Here is a 24,979-nt window from a genome sequence, read left to right on the forward strand (position 1 = left end):
GATGTGGTGAGGCCACCTCCTTCAGACAGGGATGTGTTCTCAGCTGTAGGTTTCTTTTTTTTTTTTCCTGTCTTCATTAATATTTCCTGCTTGGCCTGACAGGTACCCTAGCTTGTGATGCTTGGAGTGAAGGCTAACCTTGGTTGTCAACCGGACTACATCTGGATCAACTAAAACCCAAGCAGCTGGAGAGATCTGTAAGGGATTTTTCTTGAGTGGACCATTTGAGGCCTTGAAGACCTGCCATAGATCTGGGCCACACCTTCTGATGGCAGCCTGTATAAAAGGGCATAGAAGAAGGAAACTTTTGATTTTTGCCTGCTTGCCCTCATTCTTGCTGGAATTTTCATATATCCCATTGCTGAGGCATTCCTTCTTTGGGGTTTCAACATGTGTTACAGACCAGCTGAGATATCCAGCCTCATAGACTGAAGAACTATTGGATTTTGTGCCATTCTATAGGGAGACAGCCATCCTCAAACTAGCCAGACCACAGTCTGTAAGACACTTTAATAAAACCTCTTTTAATATATATAGATTCATTCTATCAGTTCTGTTCTTCTACAGCAATGGTTCTCAACCTTCCTAAATGCTATGGCCCTTTAATACAGCTCCTCATGTTGTGGTGACCCCCAACCATAAATTTATTTTCAATGCTACTCCATAACTGTAATTTTGCTACTATTATGAATTGTATCTGTGGTTTCCAATGGTTTTAGGTGACCCACACAGGGGCTGTGACCCAAGGTTGAGAACAATGATCTAGAGAAATCTGACTACTGTACTTGGTAATGGCCAGAAAAGGCACATGGAGGCTCAAAGCAACCGGGTATTAGATCCAGAGTTTACAAATGGCGAATAGTGTCTCTGGTGAAAGGTTCCTTGAGAAGTAGAAACTGGCATTCTATATCAATGAATTAATCTGAGACTAAGGATGAGGCAGAGATGTGATGGGGTAGGGGAGTGTTAAAAAGCGTGTTTACCTTTGTGAGCCCCTGCCATCTGGATAGTCTCCTAGAGACACCAGGCTAAAGGTAACACCAAAAAGTGGGCTGGAAAGCTGGTCAAGAACTGACTGCTCTTCCAGAGGTTCCAGGTTTGACAATCAACACCCATTTAGAAGCTCACAACCTTCTGTAACTCCAATTCCATGAGCACTAGGCATGCAAGTGGTACTCAGGCATGTATAAAGGCAAAAATGCCTATATGCATAAAAAAGTTAAGGGGAAAAAAACAAACTTCAAACACAAACTCAAAGATGATCAGGGAAAAGTCACAGAGATTATCACTAGGTAATCACAGTATTAGACTCTGATTTCCTCAAGGAAACATGTCCTTCTAAATGTTACTTACACCCTCATCACCTACCTATAGAATTAGTGAGTGGGGTTGGGTATACAATAGAAGAGAGAGGAAACTCAGCTCTGTTCCTAGCACCCAAGTCAGATGGCTCACAACTACCCATAACTCAACACCAGGGATCCAATGCAGTCTTTTGGACTCCATAGGCACTGCATCATGTGCAAATGTACACACACACACACACACACACACACACACACACACACCTAATTTTTTTTAAACGATGAGCATTCTAAATCATTCTACCTTTCGATGACCTAATGGAACTTACAATATTCAATTTGCCTTATTATTAGTGTTCAAAGCACAATATAATATACTTCTCCAGATTAGAAGTCACCAAATGAGGGAACAGATAGCTTTGCGGGTAAGTACATGAACTCTGGAGTTAAACAGACATTCACTAATATTTAGTTCTTCAGAAAGGGAAGCAGTGGGTGTGGGAGAGGAAAAGAAAGCAATGGGGGGGTGCATGATGAAAACACATTATATAAATGCATGAAAATGTCATAATCAAACCCATTATTAGGTATAGCTAATATATACAAAAGTGAGAAAAAAGACAAAATAGAAGGCTGAATGGTTTAGTTCTTCAGCGTACAGACCATGACCTTAGGAAAGACTCTTGACCTTTTCCTGCTTCAGTTTCTGCATCTGTGAAATGACAATGCTAACTCCTCTCACAGAGACACTTGATGGTTATATCAGATACTGTGGACACAATGAACTGAAGGTAGCGCCTGCATATAGTAAAGCCTTACATTTTTACCAGTATTGTTTCTTTTTCCTAGAAAGACCACACAGTGTATGCATAGATTTCTGTGAACAGGACTAAGATTATGGCAACATATCTGAGTGCCTATTTTCCACTTTCTGTATCTAATGCCACAAACTTGGCTTCCTTTGGCCAATTATGAATGTTCTTTCAGCCTGTTTTGATATCAGTCTATTGCCATGTTTTAATAATGAAGTTATAAATCAACCATCCCAAACTAGTTGGTCAAATGGAGGGCCTCCATTTTAAATGTAAAGATGATGAGAAATGATTTCATTAATATTAAAAAATATGGCTAATTATTTTTTAAAGAGTTAAATAAGAAATGTGAATGTATTTCATTTGCTTAAGTGTTTTCTGCCTTTAGATTCTTGCTAAGGTTCCACAGGCCAAAGCCTCAACATTAGTTAAGTATGTGTCGGCACTTTCTCCTATTTAGTATTAAGGAATGGAATCTTAAGTATGAACGATGTCTTGTGTAGTATGTCATAATGTTGAGCAATATCATTTCAGTCTAAATACAGACATGAAAGAAGAGCAGATGATTTTCCTTTTGCTGTAATTCACTTTGGGATGCATGTCATGAAGAGCACTATACAAAAGCAATTTTCATTGATTGACTGACTGGTTGAGGAAAAGGGTGAATGTTCTTTTAGCCTATGCTCCTACTGAAGTATGATTCTTATAGCTCCTGACAGCTCTTTACAATTTCTAGTTAAATGGCATGCTATCAAACAAACAAACAAATAAGTGAAATAAAAAAGAAGAGGGGAAGAGGAAGAAAGTCTTAATTAGAATTTCTCTGCATTTCTCTGACTTGAGCCAAATAGCCAACTAGACTAGGTCTGGTAAGAGTCACTGCAATTCTCCTATGCATTGTATTTGGACATGACTATAATTGCAATTATCTCATCAACATGCTAACTGCCCAACCCACTCAGTGACAGAGGCAGTCCACAGGTACTTCTCTTCTTCTGCACACGGTGTTCTTTCTAGAACATTCAAGGAGGTTCTGATGCACAGAAGATTCCACATCAGTGCCCTTATCATTACAAAAAGAATGTCATGTCTCTAAAACGGCCCCTCAGTTATGTAAACATTCACCTAATTTGGGCACAGCTTTTGTCTTTTTCATATATCTGAATGGACACTGATCTCCTGGTTATGAATGCAAATATTTAACATGTCCAGTAATGAAACAAAAAAAATTCATATACAAACATTATCTCCAAATTCCTCCAGCAGATCACTCTAACCCACCACTAATCAGTGGTGATTAGCAATCTGACCACTGCTACAGCTGATCATCTCCTTTTAAGTTTCTAGTTCATTCTCCTAGAGACATAAAAATACTTGGGGAAATCTTCTCCCCTAATTTATGCAAACTGGGTTTTTCTCAGATGTTAAGTTGAAGGAATACTAGTGAGCCAGCAATTCTTACCTCAAATAGACTTACTTAAATTCAATGGCTCTTCACAAGTAATAAATTTTAATCCTTACAAAGTTACATCTGTTCACAAACTGTGGAAGATCTACAGTCACATGGCAGGCCATAATACATGCACTTCCAGGTGAGAGGCACTTAAAATGTCTCTCTAGGGTTGTAGCACACAAATGGCAAGGCCTGTGAAGATTCGGAAAACCCTTCACCCAAGGTTAGCTTTTCTGTAGAAGCTTGAGATCACATTTGCAGTTTGGAATCGACATTCTCCATGCAATTATGCTTCTAGCCAAATATGTCCAGGGTGGGAGGAAAACAGTTCAAACAAGTAAATAATTGCAGTATCATTGCATCAGTTTAGTTTAAAGAGCTGACAAGCCCTCTCTAAACTCCAGGCACAATTAGTCATTAGGGTCTAGTTTTTCAGCACTGTTAAGCAATTTGTAACCCATTCCTCTTAATAGGGTTAGGCATTACTTAACGACACAGATGCCTTGAAAACTGAAACCTCAAGTTATGAAGCAGCAACCTTGTTCATTACCTTCTGTGATAGGCAAATCATCTATAAAAACAGCATTTAATGGGTAACCAATGAATAATCAATGGCTCACTTTTCATCTGAGTGTGAAAATGAGAATAATCTAATACAAGTCCCTCTGGTAAGAGTCTGAATCTTCGTTCTGCCACTCTTCAGGGCTGATTTATAAGGTCTTGGAAAGCTGATGTAAACAGATGATCAATGGGCCCATCCCTGCTCATAATAACCCCCAACTGGCCCACTCCCTCTTTTCCAGGTCCATCCCTTCAGGCTATTAGCTCTGTCCAGCTAATTCTTCCCACTACTCCTGCCTGCTGCTTTTACTCTGGCCATCCGTTCAGTCCAGCAGACTCAGAAGTAATTTTATACGCAGCAGAGAGCGGGTGGAATTGATTTTTCACTCAGTGCTCAGTTCCCATCTGAATAATTATCAATTTTACTGCCTCATAAAGGGAAGAGTCAAAATTTCAAATCAATTCAAAAGAGCTTTTGAGACGACAGAAACTGTGCATAAGAATAGAGGTCAAAGTTGTCAGTGACCTAAGGAGATGATGTCAGATATTACTATACCCAATAGTTGACATCAGAGGCACTCAAGATGATACAACCTAGTGCTAATGCAAATCATATTTATGCTGACTACCAGAGACCAGTCATTAATATTTAAAATGTTATCTGAAAGCTTACATCCCAAATAAATAGAATGTATTCCACTGCTTAATAAAGATATATCACTACTTAGTCAAATGCTATAAAGTGAAGGATTACCAAGTCTTATTAACACACAGAAATGATTTAAACCAACAAATGCATGGTGTTTCTGAGTAAAGACACACTGGCTGATCTCCTGCACTGTCTTATTACTAGCTTCTACACTATTGATTTTTACTAAAAATCTCAACCAACTTAGAAATGACTGCCCAAAGCTGATAGGACAAACTGTGATGATGACTGACTTCCAATAGGAATGACTTGGTGGTAGACTTGTCCTTTTCATGGTAGGCAGGGCCTGATTTCTAGTGTATCCATAGATATTTGTTATCTTAAATGATAACATGCTGTAAGTCATCGGTCCTCGGACTTCTCCATGCAAAACACACAGGGCTGCAAATGTACTCCCACCTGTACCAGCAGTGACTTGCAGGTGCAAGTGTTTGAGAGGAGTGCATCCTAACCATGACAGAATGTGTAGTTTGCACAGGCATTCATGTGACTCTGAGACACCTTGAGAAGCAATGGCATGAGTTTTAAGGATATGGAGCTTTGGAGCTAAACAGACATTGGTTCAAATTCCAATTCTATTACTTTCTAGTCAATCTTGAGGCACCCAGAATATTGACCTGTAAAACTGGGGATGATAACAGCCACATTTCTAGGCTGTTGTGGAATCTCCTTCTGTGTCAGTCCCTATCACTACTATGTTAATAGAATTATCACATTTATTAATATCAATTAATTGTATTTTTATAAATTTTACTTGTTCTTGCACAATAAATGAAACAGACCATTCAGATGCTCAAAAGCTCTACATCTCTAGTACTGCTACTGGTATAGGTAGGAGTATGCTACAGCCCTCATATTCTCTGCATGGACAAGGCTGAGGCTCACTGGCTTAGAGCATGCCATCTTTGAAGATGGGGGAGCTAGAATCACACTGACCAGATCCTCAATGAATTCTCTTCATTCTTTTACATTATCAACTAGTTGAATAGTTTCAGGATCACATCAAATAGTTATAGGTAGGCCTGTAGTAATTAGCCCTTTGCTACTTAAAATATGAATGAATTACATTTAGGTCATCCATTCTTGGAATGCAACTAGTTAGCTGAAATGTCACCACAAATAAGAATTTCATAATTTTATTCTGATCCTAGTAAAACTATTACAGTCAGGAAGGAAACCTCTTCAATGGACTTCCCATTCTATTTTCATCATGTTCATGAGCAGTGATACAGCCTTCTGACTCAGATGACATTGGTCACTAATGTCAATACAGTCAGTAGAGGTATTTACTTTTGTAAATCAGACTATTAGACATACCCTGGGCAAAAGAAAACTGAAAACAGTATACATATATTTTCCAAATTTTGTGGAAGTAGAAACATCAATCATAGTGATGGTATATTTGTAAAATGGCTTTATTCTCTTTGGAATATTCCTGGCATGTATCTTCATTTCTTAGGTATGTTGTATCTCAGATTGTCAGAAATGAGTTATTTAAAACAATCATAAACTTGGACTTAGCCTATATTAGCCAGGTAGAAAACACAACTGGGGACTGGAGAGATGGCTCAGCTGTTATGAGCACTGGCCGTTCTTTCAGAGGTCCTGAGATGAATTCCCAGCAACCACATGGTAGCTCACAACCATCTATAATGGGATCCAATTTCCTCTTCTAGCGTGCAGGTGTACATGCAGACAGGGCACTCATATACATAAAATACAAGAGTAAACAAATCTTAAAAAAAAAAACCCAACTGAAAACAAACTGCTGCCAGGTGGTGGTGGTGGTGCTGTGAGTTAAAGGCCAACCTGTCTACTACAGAGCAGGTTTCAGGATAAACTCCAAAGTTACAGAGAAACCATGACTTGGGAAAAAAAAAAACCCAAACAAAACTGAAAACAAATTGTTGAATTATCACATATTAATTGAATGTTAGGAACACTGCCTAATGTCTGAACTGTGTGACTCCTAATCTTACATTGGAACAACTGCTAATTACACTTTCAAGAATGAATAGCTCCTGGCAAGTTGTCTGCTAGGAGCAGGAGCTAGCACATGACTGCCCCAGCAGCCATGTCCTTATGCACACTTCAGCAGTTCTGCCCAAGGGTCCACTCTTTTTAGGCCTCAGAATGATTCCTTCTGAATTACATAGTGAACTGAACAACACTGGGATTTTTATGGGTGGGTAACACTCAAGCTAGAGTACTCTCCATTGTCAGAGAAAAGTATCAAGGAGAATCATTGCTGAACATCTTAACAAATGTTTATGTAAGTTCAAGGGCCAGAATGGAAAAATTTTTAGTGATGTTACCTGCTGCAGCACATCTGGGTTTTGTTGCATAAAGTGTAACAGCCTCTGGCCAGCCTGCATAGACTCTCTGCATCGAAGCGGCTTCTTGCCCTCCTTTGCTATGTGCTTGAAGAGGTAGGTGACCATGTAGTCTAAACTCGTACAACAGCTGGAGGAGACGACTGTATCTGTACAAACAATAAGTAACAATTCATTCCCATCACTCAACTGTTGGTTCATTCGTTTATTGTCATCATTAAAAAGTTAGGACTTCAAGGTACTTCAGTGAAACTCTAAATCCTGGAGAGAAGGGGTTTGGCTTCTTTCTCTCTTTAAGCCCTGTATCTATTACAGGGCCTGGCATAGAGAAACACTAGCAAGGAAATGATTCCTGGTCTGAACTGGACAGAATTCCCCATTTGGGACTTGAATAACCTCTGTTCAATTTGACTGGTTATTAAGCATCTACTTAGTGAAAAGTACTTCAGGGGAAATGGCTCCAAAGGGGAAATAGGTGCAAACCCTGCCCTGTTGTCAAAGAGCTCATGTCTTTCCACAGAGGTCACTGCAGTATAAAAGAGTCACACAGTCACATACTGCTGCTGGGTAACTATATATATATAATATATATATAATATATATATATATAATATATATATATGGTGTGTGTGTGTGTGTGTGTGTGTGTGTGTGTGTGTGTATACACAAGCACGGAGGCTAGACGTTGATGTTCAGTGTGTTACTCAATCACATGCATTTTTGGGACAAGAACTTCTCACTGAACCTGAAACTTACTGTTTTGGTTAGCAAATCCCAGGGATCTTCCATCTCCACCTTCCCAAAGCCAGGATTACAGAAATGTTTACAGGGGGCTGGGACCCACACTCAGCAAGTACTGAGCTATTCCTCCCAGTCCTAACTGCTGCATGGCTTGAGATAGCTTGGAAAGGCTGTTTCTCTGAGATGCAAGGAGGAAGTTTCTCGGTAGAAAACAGCAAAAGTTAAGAACATGGAGGAAGCCCTGGATTTTGGAGCTGGACGGCACTGGTTTCAAATCCCATCTTTTCCCATTGTACTGTTACCTTGGAAGCGCTAGTTTATTTCCCTCATCATTTGTAAAATACTCTACAACGTAGAATGAGAAGGAGGACTTCACCAGTAAATAGCTGGCATGTATGGAGGGCTTACTACATGTTAGTGACAGTGTTAAATGTTTTATATCATTATTGTTTTTAATCTTTATCAGCCCTGTAATAATTACCCTCATTTTATAGGTGAGGCTTAGAGATTTAAGTGACTTGTCCAAGGGCTCTGTAAGATTGGGAGGAACAGTAAATAAGGAGTTGGACCATGGACGTGCACTGCCAATAACTATATTAAAAACAAGCATTAAATGTTTTTTTTTTCTAAAAAAAACAAAACAAAACAAAAAAAACGGGATGGCACTGGATTTGTGGTAGAGTACGAGTTTGATCCTTGGCATCCACAAAACAAAACAAAACCAACCAATAGCCCCACAACTGAAACTCAAACTGCAGTTACTACTCGGCTGTCACAGTAAATTGGAGGATGCATTTTGGAGGATAAGACTTTGGTTTGCATACAAAACTGAATGGGGTTAACAAAGTAGTTTGGGTTCCTACATGAGAGCATCCAAAAACAGGTGGAGATACATCTAATTTGAAAGTCAACAGAGATGTTATTGAAAATTTTCCAAGCGTGTTTTTTTTTGTCCCCCCCCACTCCGCCCCCAGGGTTTCTCTGGGTAGTTTTGAACCAGGCTGGCTTTGAACTCATAGAGATCCACCTGCCTCTGCCTCTTGAGTGCTGGGATTAAAGGTGCCACCACGGTCTGCCTGCAAGTAATTGTTATGTAACTATTTATGCAACTGTTTATAATTTTCTTTGTACATTAAAATTATCAACTTTGTAGGTTCTTTTTTTTTTTTTCTTTTGAGACAGGGTTTTGCATATCCTAGGCTATCTTCTGACTTGCTATGTAGCCAAGAATGACCTTGAACTTCTGTTGCTACTGAATCTACCTTCTTAGGGCTGGTGCTGAGATTGATAGGCCCAAGCTACCACGCATCCCAGGTAAGAACTCTACAGAGTCCTCAACTAACTTCTAACAACTACTGAGTATATCAGGTATCGTTTGCATTTTTAAAATGAGAAAAGGCTGTGGATGCAGCTCTGTGGAACTATATGTGTCTAGTATGCTTAAGGCCCTGGAGTGAGGGGGACGGAGGGGAAGCAGAAAAGGAGGGGAGAAGGGGCTAAAATCCAGAAATTCCCTAGTTTATCCCATTTCAGTGATTTAGAATCATAGTAAGGTTGGTATGATACTACCCATATTTTTTGGTTAATGATGACAATGAATAAATGTTATTTCCTGGCAATTTTTGACTACTAGGAGAAACAAAAATGGCAAATAGAGTAGCCTCAGAAAAGAAACAGATGGCGAGGCCAAGCATGGTAGCACATGCCTATAATTTCTGTTCTTGGGAGGTGGTGGCAAGAGGATCAGCAGTTTGACTGACCTAGGCTATATGAGATCTTGTCTCAAAAAAAAAAAAAAAAAGCAGCGGGGATGGGGTGGAAAAGCTGAGAAATAGCTTTTTTTATTCATCTCATGCTTGGGACATGGTAGATAGATCAGAGATGAAATAATGACTTCAAGAAAGGCTCAGAGGTTAAGAGTACTGACTACTCTTCCAGAGGTCCTGAGTTCGGTTCCCAGCAACCACATGGTGGCTCACAACCATCCGTTATGAGATCTGGTGCCCTCTTCTGGTGTGCAGATATACATAGAAGCAGAATGTTGTATACATAATAAATAAATAAAATCTTAAAAAAAAGAATGGGGAGCTAAACTAACCTTAGAGGTTATTCAAGAGAAGGTATGACCCATGCTTAGTAATACTTAGCAATGAAATAACACCCCAGCTTGAAAACATCCTGGAAATAGAAAGGAGGAAGTCTGTGGGCTTCTGAGACACAGACAGGATGATGAAGCCCATATAGGATCCAGAGGAATGAGAGGTTAAAAGAAAGTCTAAAAACAGGTATGGACAGTTGTAAAACACTGGGGTAAGATATCTTTGTTTGTTTGTTTTTGTTTTTTTTTTTTTTGAGACAGGTTTTCTCTGTGTAGACCCAGCTGTCCTGGAACTCACTCTGTAGATCAGGCTGTCCTGGAACTCTCACAGAAATCTACCTGCCTCTGTCTCCTGAGTCTGGGATTAAAAAAAGGTGTGCGCTACCAACACTAGCAAGAAATAGTTCCTCTTTTTTTTTTTTTTTTTTTTTTTTTTTTGGTTTTTCGAGACAGGGTTTCTCTGTGTAGCTTTGGAGCCTATCCTGGCACTCGCTCTGGAGAGCAGGCTGGCCTCGAACTCACAGAGAACAGCCTGCCTCTGCCTCCCAAGTGCTGGGATTAAAGGTGTGCGCCACCAACTCCCGGCTAAGAAATATTTTAAGAAAAGAGCATTCCCTGGCTTCTCAAAACTATGGGATTTATGTACTGGCTAACTCACTCTTCATCATGCCCCATACCCAAGGCTGTTCTGTAGGATGAAATCCTGTGCTCTGCTAACTTTGGGAGGCAGCCCAGGAACACTTATTTCTTGAGTTGTTTTTCTTGCCTTCATTTTTCTAAATTTGAAGCCTTGATCACAAAAGTAAACAGATTTAAGTAGAGAGCAATATGCTATCAATCATGCACAAAATTTAAAGTCGTCACATAATTTGGTGACCACACTGCCATGCAAGTTGCATTAAAAGGATCTAATCCACTGAGTCAGCTGTAGAAAAGCCAGGTAAACACTTTAGACTCAAAGGTTGGAGCACACAGCTTTGCAATAAAAGCGAGGGTTTCCATTATGGTTGATTTATGGTTGGGGCTTTGAAAAGGATAAATGTTATTTCCAGGTAGTTTTAAATGTGTGGAATCACAAGGATCATGGGCATTTGGTCAAAACAGTATGAACAGTGCTGAAGACAAGGCATTAGTATTACCTTTTCTTTATCTGCAGAGGAAGCTATCATGTGAGACTCAAGGAATGACTTTTCAAAGAATGGGCAGATATCATTAATTTTTAAATTTCATGCTATTTTTTGTTTTTTTGAATACTTTGAAAAGGATTACATCTGTAAGTTAGTCAAGTCTGGAAATGTTTTGACACCCATTTAGTACTTTGTCCTCTCTAGCAACTCACTGTTTGGCACCAAGGGCTCTGGCTCTCCTGCAAGCGGTCTCCACAGGAAGCGCATGCATCGTTAATAGCTCTTCTGCTTACTAAGACTCACCATGGAAAGCTGCTCTGCAAAGTTAACTGTGTACAAGAGCTGCACAATAGATTCAGGAAGAAGATAATGGGGCCGAGTTGAAATCTGGCTTCAGCTCAAAACTTATCATAGCACAAGGGAAGACGAAGGTCTTGGGAAGACACAGTCTGAAAGGCAATTTCCAAGACAAAAGGACCACTGGGGAGGACTAGCTCTGGACACAGGCAAGCAGACTGATTTCACTTCCATGGTGTGTAGTGCGTACTTGCACTGTGTGACGCTTCATGAGGATACACAGCATGTACAGACTGTGGCAGTGCTCCCCCATATGGCATTTCCCCCTTTTCATTTCCTAAGCATTCCCAAGCTTTCAATCCCTTAAACACAAAGCCTAGCTACTAAACTAATCCACAGTTGTCTTCTCTTTTAGCACTATTTGTGGTGGGAAAGACTAATGCACAATCTCTCTTCAATGTTTCACTAATAATAGCATATCAGTACTGAACATTCCTTTCATGAGTGTTACAAGTGGCCACATACATACCTTGGCATTTACATACATTTTATTGATAATAAACAGGTCTGGTTGTGTGTAGTTGACTGAATTTGTTGCTTGCCCTCACTTTTCCTAGGCAAGTAATTATGCTACTCAGCCACCCTCGGCCAGTCAGCCCAGTTGTTCCTCGTTTAGCACTTTGTGCTATCTATCCTTTACTCCTGCTTGGACTGTATTCCCACCAAACAGCTGTTTCTCTCATCACTGCTTCAGAAATTATTACCTCATTTTAATTATTTATTTAGCACTCATGACTTGATATTTTCTTGTATGAGTGTTGTTTTACTTATTGTTTATCACTCACCATTAAAATACTCTCCCCTCAGTACTGTCAAGGTCTAGAATACTTCTTGGTACATAATATTTTTATGAGTGCTCATTATTGAAGAAATGAGCAGATTTTTGTGAGCCTTTGCTCTATACTTGTAAAAGATCTTTGCTTATGTATCATAGCAAGAGAGAAAAAAATCCAAGTGGCTACTTTCAACATTCAATCTTTATTGAAGGCACAGGGTCTAACTCACCCATCAGTCACCCAAGTTGTGACAATATAAAAGGTTTAAGGCAAACCTATAAATACAAGGATAACCCCTTCTACCAGGTAACCCAACTTTCAAAGCTGCAACCTTTATTACGTAGATCTATCAGGGAAGAGAAATGGGAAAGACTCTTAGACACACCTTTCTGAGCAATATTGTAATCTCATCTATATTCTGAAAATATTACCTAATTAATTATTTCAGTAGGTATTTAGCAAGAACTTACTATATAGGACCCTAGAATAAAGTAGTGATCAAGTTCCTGATCCTTTTTTGGCCAAAGGGATCCTTCCCCAAATATTTCTGGGTATTCCTGATGTTATTGGTTACATCCCACAGTTTGGTAAGACACTATTACCGAAGACAACACATACTTATGGCATAGAACAAAGAGAAGTCTAGCTGGTGCTCAACTGGAAGCTTTATCCCTATTGGCTAGTGTTTACAGTGTTAGAAAATTTTGCGCATGCTGCCAGAAGAGAAAAGTAATCACCGGTCCTACCCAGCTATGAACCCTTTGAGCTACAATAATGACCTGCTTGCAAGATAGGTCCACCGGTGCAATGTGGTATGAATGTTATGAGAATACCCAACTACTTTAAAAAACTGGATTTAATGACTGTTCCATGAGATGGAATCTATCCTGAAACAGTTAACGAGGAAGAACCTGAGATGGCCATAGGTCTAAGGAAAAACCTACTATTAGTTTGATAATGAACATACCAATAAAATGACATCTAATGACACATTTCTATATCTGTAGATCAGTGTAGTGTTCAATACTAATCAGAGAAGTTTCTTCTTGCTGTTTATGTTTACATAACTGGACAATTTGTAGAGAGTGACAGGCTTTGGAATGCTTAGTCCTAAATGGGATTTCATTACTACATAATCCCCTCAAAGCTCAGAGATCTATGCAGAAGGAGGGGTGAATGATTTCTGGGAAAGTGTTTTCCAGACACAACACAACAGATACACACATATGAACTCATACAGACCGTGACAGCATGTATAAAACCTACAGAAGCTTAAGGCAGACAAAACCAGAGCATGGAGGATGGGAAATGGGCACAAAGTCCCATGGCTAACCAAGAGCTATTCACAATTGGCAGCTGCTGGGAGAGGGAAATTGGTTTTCTTCAATGGAGTAATGTTGGGTATATCAACCATTCTCCAGTGTAGACTTCATGCTCAGGAGCAGTTGGCCAACATAAAACAGACTGGTGTGTGTGTGTGTGTGTGTGTGTGTGTGTGTGTGTGTGATTTTGTAACAGAAAAGAAAGAACATGACATAGGTGGGTAGGGAGAGGTGGGAGGATCTGGGAAGACTTGGGGGGAAGTGTAAGAATATGATCAAAATATATTGTATGAAATTCTCAAAGAATAAAGAAAACATAAAGAACAAAACACCAACTACTCCTGTCTCTCAGAAGCTTATGATCCAGCAGGAAATGAGGACAAACAGTGCTCCTAGAACACTTTGCCCAAAGAACACTTTGGTATAAAGGATGTTCATGAGAATGGAATAAGTGAACACAAAACCCCCATGACAGAATCAGGCACATAGTATGTGTCCATTGTACACAGCAGTAATGGGACTTAAAGTTCAACACCCTTTATAATACTGCTTTGTCAAGACTCCTGAGAGCCTTGCTGAAATGCAGATCATAGGCTTGACTAATATTACACACTAAGAATAACATCTGCTTGCAACTGATTCCAAACCCGTTGTGTTACTATGATGTAAGATAACAGGATGTCAAGCTAAACTGTAATAACAAAAGACAAGACTTCTGCTTCTCCCCACAAAGGACTAACTGCTATGAGGATTTCCCCTCCTGCCATAAACAACCAGAAACAGGACAAAATATATGAAACACAGTTTCCAATTACTGCACAACAACAAGTATAGGGCTATTAAACCAGAGGAGAGGGAAATGAATGAGGTAATACTTACAATTGCTGTAGCACACTGCCCAAAGCAGTCTAGACTGCAGGACAGGAAGGGCAACCCAAATACAGCCAGGTGGTCTTACCCAGTTAAAAGTAAAAGACTGAAATATGGTGACTGAGGCAGCTACAACTGTGCATAAAGTACCAGAGTGTGGGGATTACAAAGGGAGGCAGTTAGAGAACTGTAAGGGAGTCTCTCTGGTGTTCTCCTTGAAAACATGAGAAGAAACTCACCAGAGTTGCAAAGCTAGAGGCCAAAAGATTCCTAGTTATCACAAAGGCCTGGAATAGCTCCTGAAGCAGCTTATAACACACCAGTAGCACTGCAGTGTTCCCCAAAGCACTATGCCTTAGTATAATACAGGAGCAGCACTGCAGAGTCCCCAAAGCACTACGCCTTGGTATAACACAGGAGCAGCACTGCAGAGTCCCTGAAGCTCATGCCCTAGTATAACACATGAGCAGCATTGTAGTGTCACCAAAGTGTTATGCCTTAGTATGTAACACATGAGCAGCACTAGAGTGTCCCCAAAATGCATGCCCTAATACAGGACTCAACTACTCCAAAATGAATGCTGTCACTCCAGCTGAAATGAATGAAATTAACCCCAAAGTTACTCAACTAAAAGAACAAAATCCAGGGCTGGAGAGATGGCTCAGAGGTTAAGAGCACTGACTGCTTGCTCTTCCAGAGGTCTTTGAGTTCAATTCCCAGCAACCACATGGCAGCTCACAACTGTCTATAACTCTAGTTCCTGACCACCTTACACAGGCATACACATGCAGGAAAAACACCAATGTACATAAAAAAGAACAAATATTTAAAAATGAACAAAATCCAAAATTTTAATCAACTATACAAAATAAAATTCACAATATCTGATATCCAATAAAAAATCAAGACAACCATAAGAAAATATCTGGTCCATCAAAAGAAAAATATCAGTAGAAAAACATATAGAAATTACTTTAGGAGACAAAGACCTAGACTTATAAAACTTACAAATAGTATCAAAGTTAAGGGAAAGCATGAGTTTGATGAGAAAGTGAAAGATACAAAAAAGATTAAAGGTTAATGTAATGGTTCAATTTGTAGTACTAGCTATTTAGGAGGCTGAGGCAGGGAGATTGGTGGGGCCCAAGAGTTCATGGTCAGTGTAGGCATCAAAGGGGTACCCTATTGAGCACACTTGAACACACACACACACACACACACACACACACACACACACACACACACGTGAAGAAATGGGATTTCTAGAGAATAAAACTATAATACCTGAATAAAAAGTACAACATTGATAGAGTAAATATTGTAGAAAAAAATTTGTGAACTTGACAAAATACTATAGAAATGACTGAAAGTGAAGAACAATCTGGGAAAGAATGGCACAACCTAGCTGCAGGCTTTCAAGAGCTCAGAGCATGTATATAACTGGCATGTAGGGTTGTAAACAGAGACACAGACTGTGGTTGTTTAAAAGTATACAGTGGGTGGGGTGTGGTGGTGCATGCCATTAGTTCCAGTACTAGGGATGCAGAAACAGACAGATCTCTGTGAGCTCAAGCCAGCCAGAGCTATACAGTGAGACTGTCTCGAAAGCCAAAACAAACAAAAAAGTAAAAAGTAAACTTGGATGATGGAGACAATGGGCCACAAACCAGGGAGTATAGATGTCTATATCACACAAGACACAAATTCTTGCTGACATCTTGATTTTAACTCAGACTCACACCAGACATGTAAGGTCTAAAACTATAAGGGAATACACTATATTTTAAGGTATCAAGTTCCTGAGAGTTATAGCAGAAATAAGAAAGGTATGTGCTCCTCTAGAAATAATCAATTTTAAATATAAAGCTTTTTTTTTTTTAACACAATAAAAGGATGCTGGGGTGGTGAGATGGCTCAGTGGGTAAAGGGGCTTGCTGCCAAGACTGATGACTTAAGTTTGATCCCTGGCAACTCCACAGTCAAAAGAGAGAACTGATCCCTGAACGCTATCCTCTGACCTTCACATGAACACTATGGCACATTCACCTCGCCCCAAATAAATACATGTAATAAGAAAATTCAATATATTATCAGACAGAACTTTCAGAGAAAAGATTACCACAGATCACATGAGTCATTTTGTGACAATAAAAAGGTAAACTCATCAAAGGAATACTGTAATTTCAAATACCCATGCACCTGGACAGGAGCCTTGAAATGTTTACTACACACACACTGTAGTGGTTTTGTCTTGCCAATTCACAGAACAAGTAGATAAAAGAAATCATACAACCAACCTGGAAGAATAGAGATTATTGGAATGCCATTAATCAATTAGATCTGACACTCAGAAATGCTCTTCACTGCAATGGAACACAAATTCACTACAAGTATCTGGTAAAGTTCATGATAGTTTAGACCATAAAACACTCTTAATGAATTTAAAAGGCTAAAAATAAAATCACTGAATTGCTGAGTGTGGTGGTTCACCTCTTTAATCACAGCCCTGAAGGCAGAGGCAGGTAGATCTCTGAAGCCAATGTGGTCTACAGAGCGAGTCCAGGACAGACAGGGCTATAGAGAAATCCTGTCTCAAACACAGCAGCGGTGGCTAACTGCAAAGATCAAGCCAGTCACAACTCAAGTAAAGCCTGCAGTGAGACTCAAGAGACCCACCTACCTAATGAGCTATTAGCAGTTGAAGGCTTCAGGGGGAGACACTGGTTACTCTTTTGGGGTGTCTACTGATAGTTTCCAAGCTCCAGTCGATGGTCCCACCCATGAACATGCAGATAGACAGTATATAAGAACTATAGGAGAGTATATTAATATAGAAGAATATACCAATATCTGATACAAATGAAAAATCTGTATCAAAATCCTATCACCCTGAATCCAGGAATGCATTGTTGGTTTAACCTCTGAGAATGATCATTAATATTAATGCAGTACATTAGTATTAAAAAACCCTGTATGTTCTTACTAGTATTGTTCTAGTTAAGTCTCCATGACCAAAAGCAACTTGGGGAGAAAAGGGTTTATGTTAGCTTACAAACCTCAGTTTGTATCACTGAAGGAAGTGAGAGCAGGAACTAAAGTAGAGACCATGGAAGGAATGCTGATTACTGGCCTGCTCTCCAGTTTACATTCAGCTATCTTTCTTATACCTTCCAGGACCACCTGCCCAGAGGTGACAGCTCCACATGGGCTGGGTACTCCCATACCAATCTTTAATCAAGAAAATGTCCCAGAGGATTGCTTACAGTCCAATCTGATGGAAGCATTTTCTCAGCTGTGGCTCTGTCTTCCCAGATGACCCTACCTTTTGTCACACTGATAAGAAACTAACCAGCACAAGTACATAGAAAAATATTGGATAAGGTCAATGTAATACTATTCATGATAATACTATCAGAAAATTATACTTTAAAGACTCATAATTATTAGGATAAGGAGGACCTGGAACCTTTCTGTACTGCTGGAGCACAATGTTGTAGTCATGCTGGGAAAATTTTCACATTTCTTAGATAGGATAAAAAGCATCTAATGAAAAACCTAACATTACATGAATATTATGAGACTCAGTGCTTTCTCCCATCCTGGGATGACAGAATGGTATTTGTTACGATCAACTCTATTCAATACTGTTTTTTCCTAACCCCAACCTAACCCAGCACTGTTTTACAGGTTCTAGCTAGTATATAAATGGTAAAAAATGAATTAAAGCTTTAGTTGTTGATATATCTATGTAGAAAAATTTGAGAAATCTATGACAAATTAGCACTATTAGTAAGTTCAGAAACATCAATATATAAAAAAAAACCCACATTATTTTTATTAGGTAGCAAAGAAAGAGGAAATTTAAGGATAACATCAATGGGCTGGAGAGATGGCTCAGTGTTAAGAGCACTGACTGCTCTTCCAGAGGACTTGTGTTAGATTCCCAGCACCCATATATCCAAGATCTGACACTCAGACATACATGCAGGCAAAATGCCAATGTAAAAAAAATGCATCTTATGTGGCACAAAACCTAAAATATTTGGTTATATATCAAGCAAAATACATACAAGACTCAGATTCAAAGCTATAATTAAGGAAGACATTAGTGAGAAGAAGAATGAAGGAATTTTCCAGAATTGGTCTTGAATATAGCTAATAGGCTTGCTATCTCCAAAAGGAGCTGCAGTGTTCAATGCAGTCCTAAGCAAAATGCCCCTAGTCTTTTGTTTGGGGGTAGGGTGGGGAAACACAAGAAACTGACAGGTTAATTCTAAAATTTCTATGAAAAGGCAAAGAATCCATGTTATAATATTTTAAGAGAAAAATATTAAAAGCACTGTACTACAGCACTTAAGACCTAGTACAAAATTAGGACACATAGTTGCAAAAGGTAAGTAAGCAAAAATAAAAGGGTTAGAACAATCAAATATTTATGTATTAAAAAGAATTGGTGCTTGATCCCTAGAACACAGGTAAAAGTTAAATGTCATATATTTAAACATGAGAGCCAAACTGATGATACTCTTGGAAGAAAATGGGAAATCTTTATAGCTTCAGGCTAAGGTGTTGGGAGCCAAATCTCAGAGCTTGGCATGAAATCCTAGGCCATGTTTAGCAGACCACATAGTTAACCTTTACATAGCAACTCCTTAGAACCTCAGCTCAAGAAAAGAAACAACTTAACCCAGTCCTCCATCCACAGGTTCAGTCACCTAAGCAACCCTTCCTGGACCTCTTACTCATGAACTCTTTATCCTGCCAAACATCTTCTTTGTGGCTTCCTAATATCCTGCCTATACCAACACCTGGTGCACAAACAATTCATTTTGCCCCTCCCCATATCCTGACTATATAAGCTAGCCTGAGAAAAGTAAAGTTTGCCACTTGATCAGAATCCTGTCTTGTGGTCGTTCTTTCTTCGTCTCTTGTCCCCATTCCCTACCCCTGACTCTCTTGCTCCAGGTTGACGTCCTGCAGGACGGGACACTAAGGTATTGGAATTCCTCAAAATAGGAACTTTTCCTATTCAGATGATATTGATAGGAAAACACAGACATGGCATGGGCTGAAATTATCTGTAAAACATATCTGATTAAGAATCTGTATCCAAGTCTGGTGGTGGTGGTGCGCGTCTTTAGTCCCAGCACTCAAAGGCAGACAGGTGGATCTCTGTGAGGTTGAGGCAGCCTGGTCTACAGAGGGAGTTCCAGGATAGCCAGAGCTGTACACAGAGAAACCCTGTCTCAAGAAAACAAACAAGCAAAAAACCAAAACAAACAAAATCTGTATCCAAGCAAGGTGGTGGTGGCACACACCTTTAATCCCAGCACTTGGAGGTAGAGGCAGGTGGATCTCTGTGAGTTCAATGCCAGCCTGGTCTACAGAGCAAGTTCCAGGACAGTCAAGGCTACACAGAGAAACTTTTGAAAGACCAAGGAATCTGTATCCAGAATATATAACAAGTTACAAATCACCACCAACAAATCATACAGGGAAAAAAAAAAAAAAAAAACAGAGTAAAAGATCGGAACAAACACTTCATCAAGAAAATATGTTACTGGTTGGATCTAAAATTTTCCCAAAGGCTCATGCATGCTCCATTCCCAGCTGCTGGTGGACTGAGAGGTGACTGGATCATGAGGTGCTAACTTCATCAATGGATGTTCATAATGAATATGGTAATAGCAGTAGAAAATTGTTGAAGGAAGTAGTTTACTGAGGTGTGTCTCTGAAGTATAGCATCTGACTTCAAACTTGTTCTCTAGTTCTCCCTGCTTCTTGGTCACCATGAGGTTAGAAACTTTAATCTGTCAAATGCTTCCTGGCTTTTATCCTTGCCTAGGCCTAAAATGAGGAGAACAAGGGACAACTAACTAAAATCTCTGATACTATGAACTGTCAGCAGATGTTTCTCTCTGAATATGAATTATAAATGATTGGCCGATAGCTCAGGCTTGTTACTAGCTCTTTCACTTAATTTAACCATATCCTTATTTACCCTCTGCCATGTGACAGTACCTTTATTAACATGGCACAATCATTCTCAGACTCTGCCTTTCTTCATCCCAGAATTCTTCTAGTCTGGCTCTCCCACCTAATCTTATCCTGCCTGGCTATAGGTCAGTCAGCCCCTTTATTAAACCATCATATAGTCACACAGTGAAAAGGAATATTCTGTAACAGTGAACCAAAATAACCTACCTTTCTGTATCTTGACTTCTCTCAAGTATTTTGCAGCAATACTAACACAATATATATTAAAACAAATATGGAAATATCCTCAAATTATTTATTAGTGATATGGATATTAAAACCACAAAGATTCCATTTCATAGACACTACGATGGCTCAGCTTGAAAAGAATCACTGCACGTGTAAGGAGGAGGAACAGGTGGAACTTTTCTATATTGCTGAAGCAAAACACTATTGTCACATTGGGACATGGCATCTTGTCATAGCAACTGATAGATACAACCCAAAAATCCTACCCTAGATACTTATCTGAGGGAAATACGAAGAATTGTCACATAAAGACTTGTGTATGAATGTTCATAGTGGCTTTGCTAAACATAGTCAAGTAATGAAAATAATCCTAACATCCATCAGATGATCTGTGCATAAACAAAGTGTGGAAATCCATATGAGGCAATAATACTCGGCCAATGGAAGGAATAAGTGAATTAATTTAAAAAACACAGATGATTCTCAAAGGCATTATGTTAAATGAAAGAAACAAGATACAAATTATTTCCTATTTTAAGAGTCCACTCATATAAAAATCTAGAAAGACAGTAGTTTCCTTGGATTAGGGTGAAGGGTAGGGAATAGATTTGATGGGGACATAAGGGAGTATAGTGATACAAATACTTTACACTGTTGTGATTCATTACTGTATGTATCTGTTAGAACTTTTTGGACTTTGATGGTATTTAAATTGTATCTCAAAACTAATAAAAGTTACCAAAATATTAATGTATTTTCCCATTTTTAAATAATAGCTTGTAAAATAATTTTTCAGCTGGGCTGATAACATTTCCCTTTATCGGACAAGAATCTCAGAGAACACATACATTAGGAGAATGAAGTCAAGATTTTCCCATGGAGAACAATGTTTTCCATGATCCTTACCTAGAGTGGTGAGTCCTTCTGAGAGAGATGTGAGAACATACAGGAGCACAGGAGGCTCCAAGTTGGTGATGAAGCTCATGTGGTCCTGGGTGAGACATTCCAGGAGTGGATAGTAAGACTGGCTCAGTTTCCGATATTGCTACAAAAAGAGATACAGTAAATGTCAAGCCACGTGGATATGGCATCTTAGTCTGATATATTTGTACAAGGCTGACTCATTTAACTAAATTACTATTTGGTAAATGATTTATTATTTATCATATTCTAAAGACAAGAGACAAGTGTATGAGAAAATACCTGGGGAATCTCAAATACAAATAAACTAGAATCAAGGCACAACACTCATGGCAAATATAATCTAGAGCAGTATAGCATCTAGTGAGGCCACAGCATTTCCATAAGCATGATTATTCAAGATGTGGTTTTCTAACCCTTATTCCAGACTCACTCAATAAAAATCTCTTAAGTGTCGGTTTGAAATAAACATTTCCCCCCATATATAGTAAATACAGTCTTATCTATCTTCAGGTTTGAGAATTACTAACGGTTTGCCTGGAGTGAAATCAATTTTCTTGGTGGACCACAACTGTAGTGAAAAGTCCTCTCAATGAGGCTGATGAACATTGTACCTGATGATTCCAATTTCTACTTTGTAATTTCTGTTACATAGGTACCGTGTTCAGTGAGCATTTCACTCTTGATAAGGAGGCATCACACCCTGGATTGAGGTGTACTGCTCACTAGTCCACTGTGAGGTCTAGGAACACTTCTCACACAAGCTCTCCAGATCATTCATGAAACTTCTGGGAGCAGGTGGGAGAGTATCAATTGACCCAATGCTGAATTTGATTATTTTAAAAAGTACTTACTGAAAACACAACAAGTACACAATGGCTTCTGTATAAGCTGGCAAAAAAATGTTTTAAAGAAAATCTGCTGATGAGACAAGCCAGAAGTCTATAAATTTGCATTTCCAAACAAGTATCCCAGACATTTCTGAAAGGTTTCAAAGTTTAGAGATCAATGATGTATATCATATCATAGAAGCTAAATGTCATAGCAGAAAAGGGGCCAAAAAAAAATCATATTCTTCAAAGCACTCATTTAAAAAGTGTGACCTAAAAAGCAGAGAGGCGATTAACTCTAGGTAAATGACTAAGTGAATAACATTCTCTATATCAGCTTGCTCAATGTTCAGTTTAACACTGTCTGCCATACCAAAATTTTAATACAAAGGAAGGCCAAACAGTGAGAAGCTAAAGGAGGGGGGTGCTCTTGTAGTTATCAGTACTTATCCCTAGCATAGGAATGGACTTTGGGAGCCCATTCCACATAGAAGGATACTCCCTGAGCCTAGACACACGGGGGAGGACCTAGGCCCTATCCCAAAGGATATGACAGACTCTGAAGACCCCCCTATGGAAGGCATCACCCTCCCTGGGGAGCAGAAAGGGTATGGAATAGGTAGGGTGTTAGTTTGGGGGAGGACAGGGGAAGAGGAGAGGGAGAGGGAACTGGGATTGACATGTAAAACAATGTTGTTTCTAATTTAAATAAAAAATGGAGAAAAAAATACTTCAACTATGTAATTGTAAAATAAAAAAAAAAGGAAGCTAAAGGGTAGAATGAATGTGAGGGAAAATTCTGCATTTGATCCTGTATTTCCTTTTTTGAATCATATGAATATAGCTGAAAGCAAGTCACTGACATGTCTATTTTCATATGAAGAGGCTGGGGCATTTTGGATGACCAAGTGGTTAGAAGTGACGGCTGTGACATTTTAACCTGTGTGTTGAATTACAGAAATAACCACTAGAGCTGTCCAGGTTTGATAAGTCTGAAGCAAGCATGCTGTCCTGAAACATAAAATGTGGTGGTGTTTAGATTCCCCAGGTTTCACTGTAACAATTCCAGGCTATGGGGCTGGTATTTCACATGAAGACCCTATGGCACAGAAGTGCTTACCAGCAAGTCACTGTGGGACACTGACAGCAGCATTTTCACAAAGGCCTGGAGTACATTGTCAAAATGGCTGTCCCCATACAACTTGAAGACGCCAAAGCTGACATAATTTCCACATAAGGCAGATTTGAGAGCTGAATAGCAGATGGAGATGCCCTTGAGTTTCATTGGATAAATCTGATCTTTTGAGAGACTCCCAAGAGTCAGGATCTGATTTCCTGTTACAGAGTAAAAGCAGAACGAAAGTGATAAGGAGATTTAATTCAAAGAACTTGTGAGACACACTGATATCTTCACTTTGCAGTTAATGTTATCTTTTCTCCAGCATGTCCCCCAAATTGAATCACCCATTGTACAAAAAATAAATATACAAGATCATTTACTTGGGAAGAATGAAGAGCCCAAGGAAAAAAAATCAATCAAAGGTACTATGAATGGTTACTGTTTTTATTTGGATGGCAATTACACTGGTATATACGTAGACATGAAGAAAACCATGAGACACACATACTCTTCAGATTAGTTTATGCACTTTAATGTAAATGAACTGTTAGCCCTTAAATAAACATTTTAATAACTTCCACACATGCTCTGTGGCTCCTGTGTACACATGGATACACATACACAGACATGAACAATGAATACATAAATGTTAAAAAAGAAACAAAAAAGAAACTGAGTTAGCAAAACATTTTGAAAAAAGAGGTATGTAGGGGACACTGTAACCTCCTTAGGGCTGGCTACAGGTGTGCCCCACCATGCCCACCAGGCATGGTCGTGAGGGAGGTTTAAGAGTGAGGGACACACACATGGTAGCCCCTTCTTTTTCCCTGCTTCATCGGCTTGCTCTGTTTACTTCGCTTCCTGCTGGCTGGCTAGGTTGCTCCGTAAGTAAGGCATCTCTCCCTAATAAATATACCCTAATATCTTTACCTTGCTCCATATCAGTATTTATCTTATTGAGGCAGGATAAAATAACCAGTTAAGCTGGGCATTGGTGGCACATGCCTTTAATCAGGAGGCAGAGGCAGGTGGATCTCTGTGAGTTCGAGGCCAGCCAGGTCTACAGAGTGAGTTCCAGGAAAGGCTCCAAAAAAAAAAAAAATACAGAGAAACCCTGTCTTGAAAAAAACAAAACAAACAAACAAAAAAACAGTTAAGCAAATCCCAAAATTTACTGAGGAGCTACAGCATTTGAAAGCTCCTGGGAGAGGGACTGTCACTTTTCTTCAGTGTGAGACCCCCTGGTAGGTTGACCATGCCAGTGCAGGTCATGTTCCCAAGAGTGGCTAGGCAACACAAACTGTATTCCATAGGGAAGAAGAAATCTCAACTTGAGTGGGAAGAGATGGGAGGATGATAATGGGAGTTGAAGGGGTGAATATGTTCAAAATATATTATATGAAATTCCCCAAGAATTATT

General features: G+C 39.3%; 1 protein-coding gene across 4 annotated transcripts in view; it reads right to left on the minus strand.

Annotated features, from left to right (window-relative positions):
- Positions 1-24,979, minus strand: part of LOC100762081 (ran-binding protein 17) — a 276,621-nt gene that overhangs the window by 25,094 nt on the left and 226,548 nt on the right. For all 4 annotated transcript variants that reach the window (XM_027425205.2, XM_027425204.2, XM_027425203.2 and 1 more), the window contains 3 exons: positions 23,560-23,774; positions 21,595-21,733; positions 7,155-7,321 (listed from right to left, as the gene is read on the minus strand). In XM_027425205.2, the coding sequence (XP_027281006.1) occupies positions 7,155-7,321; positions 21,595-21,733; positions 23,560-23,774 (521 nt within the window). The remainder of the gene's footprint in view (positions 1-7,154; positions 7,322-21,594; positions 21,734-23,559; positions 23,775-24,979) is intronic.

The sequence above is a fragment of the Cricetulus griseus genome, chromosome 7 (assembly GCF_003668045.3).
Source record: "Cricetulus griseus strain 17A/GY chromosome 7, alternate assembly CriGri-PICRH-1.0, whole genome shotgun sequence".
Lineage (NCBI taxonomy): Eukaryota > Metazoa > Chordata > Mammalia > Rodentia > Cricetidae > Cricetulus > Cricetulus griseus.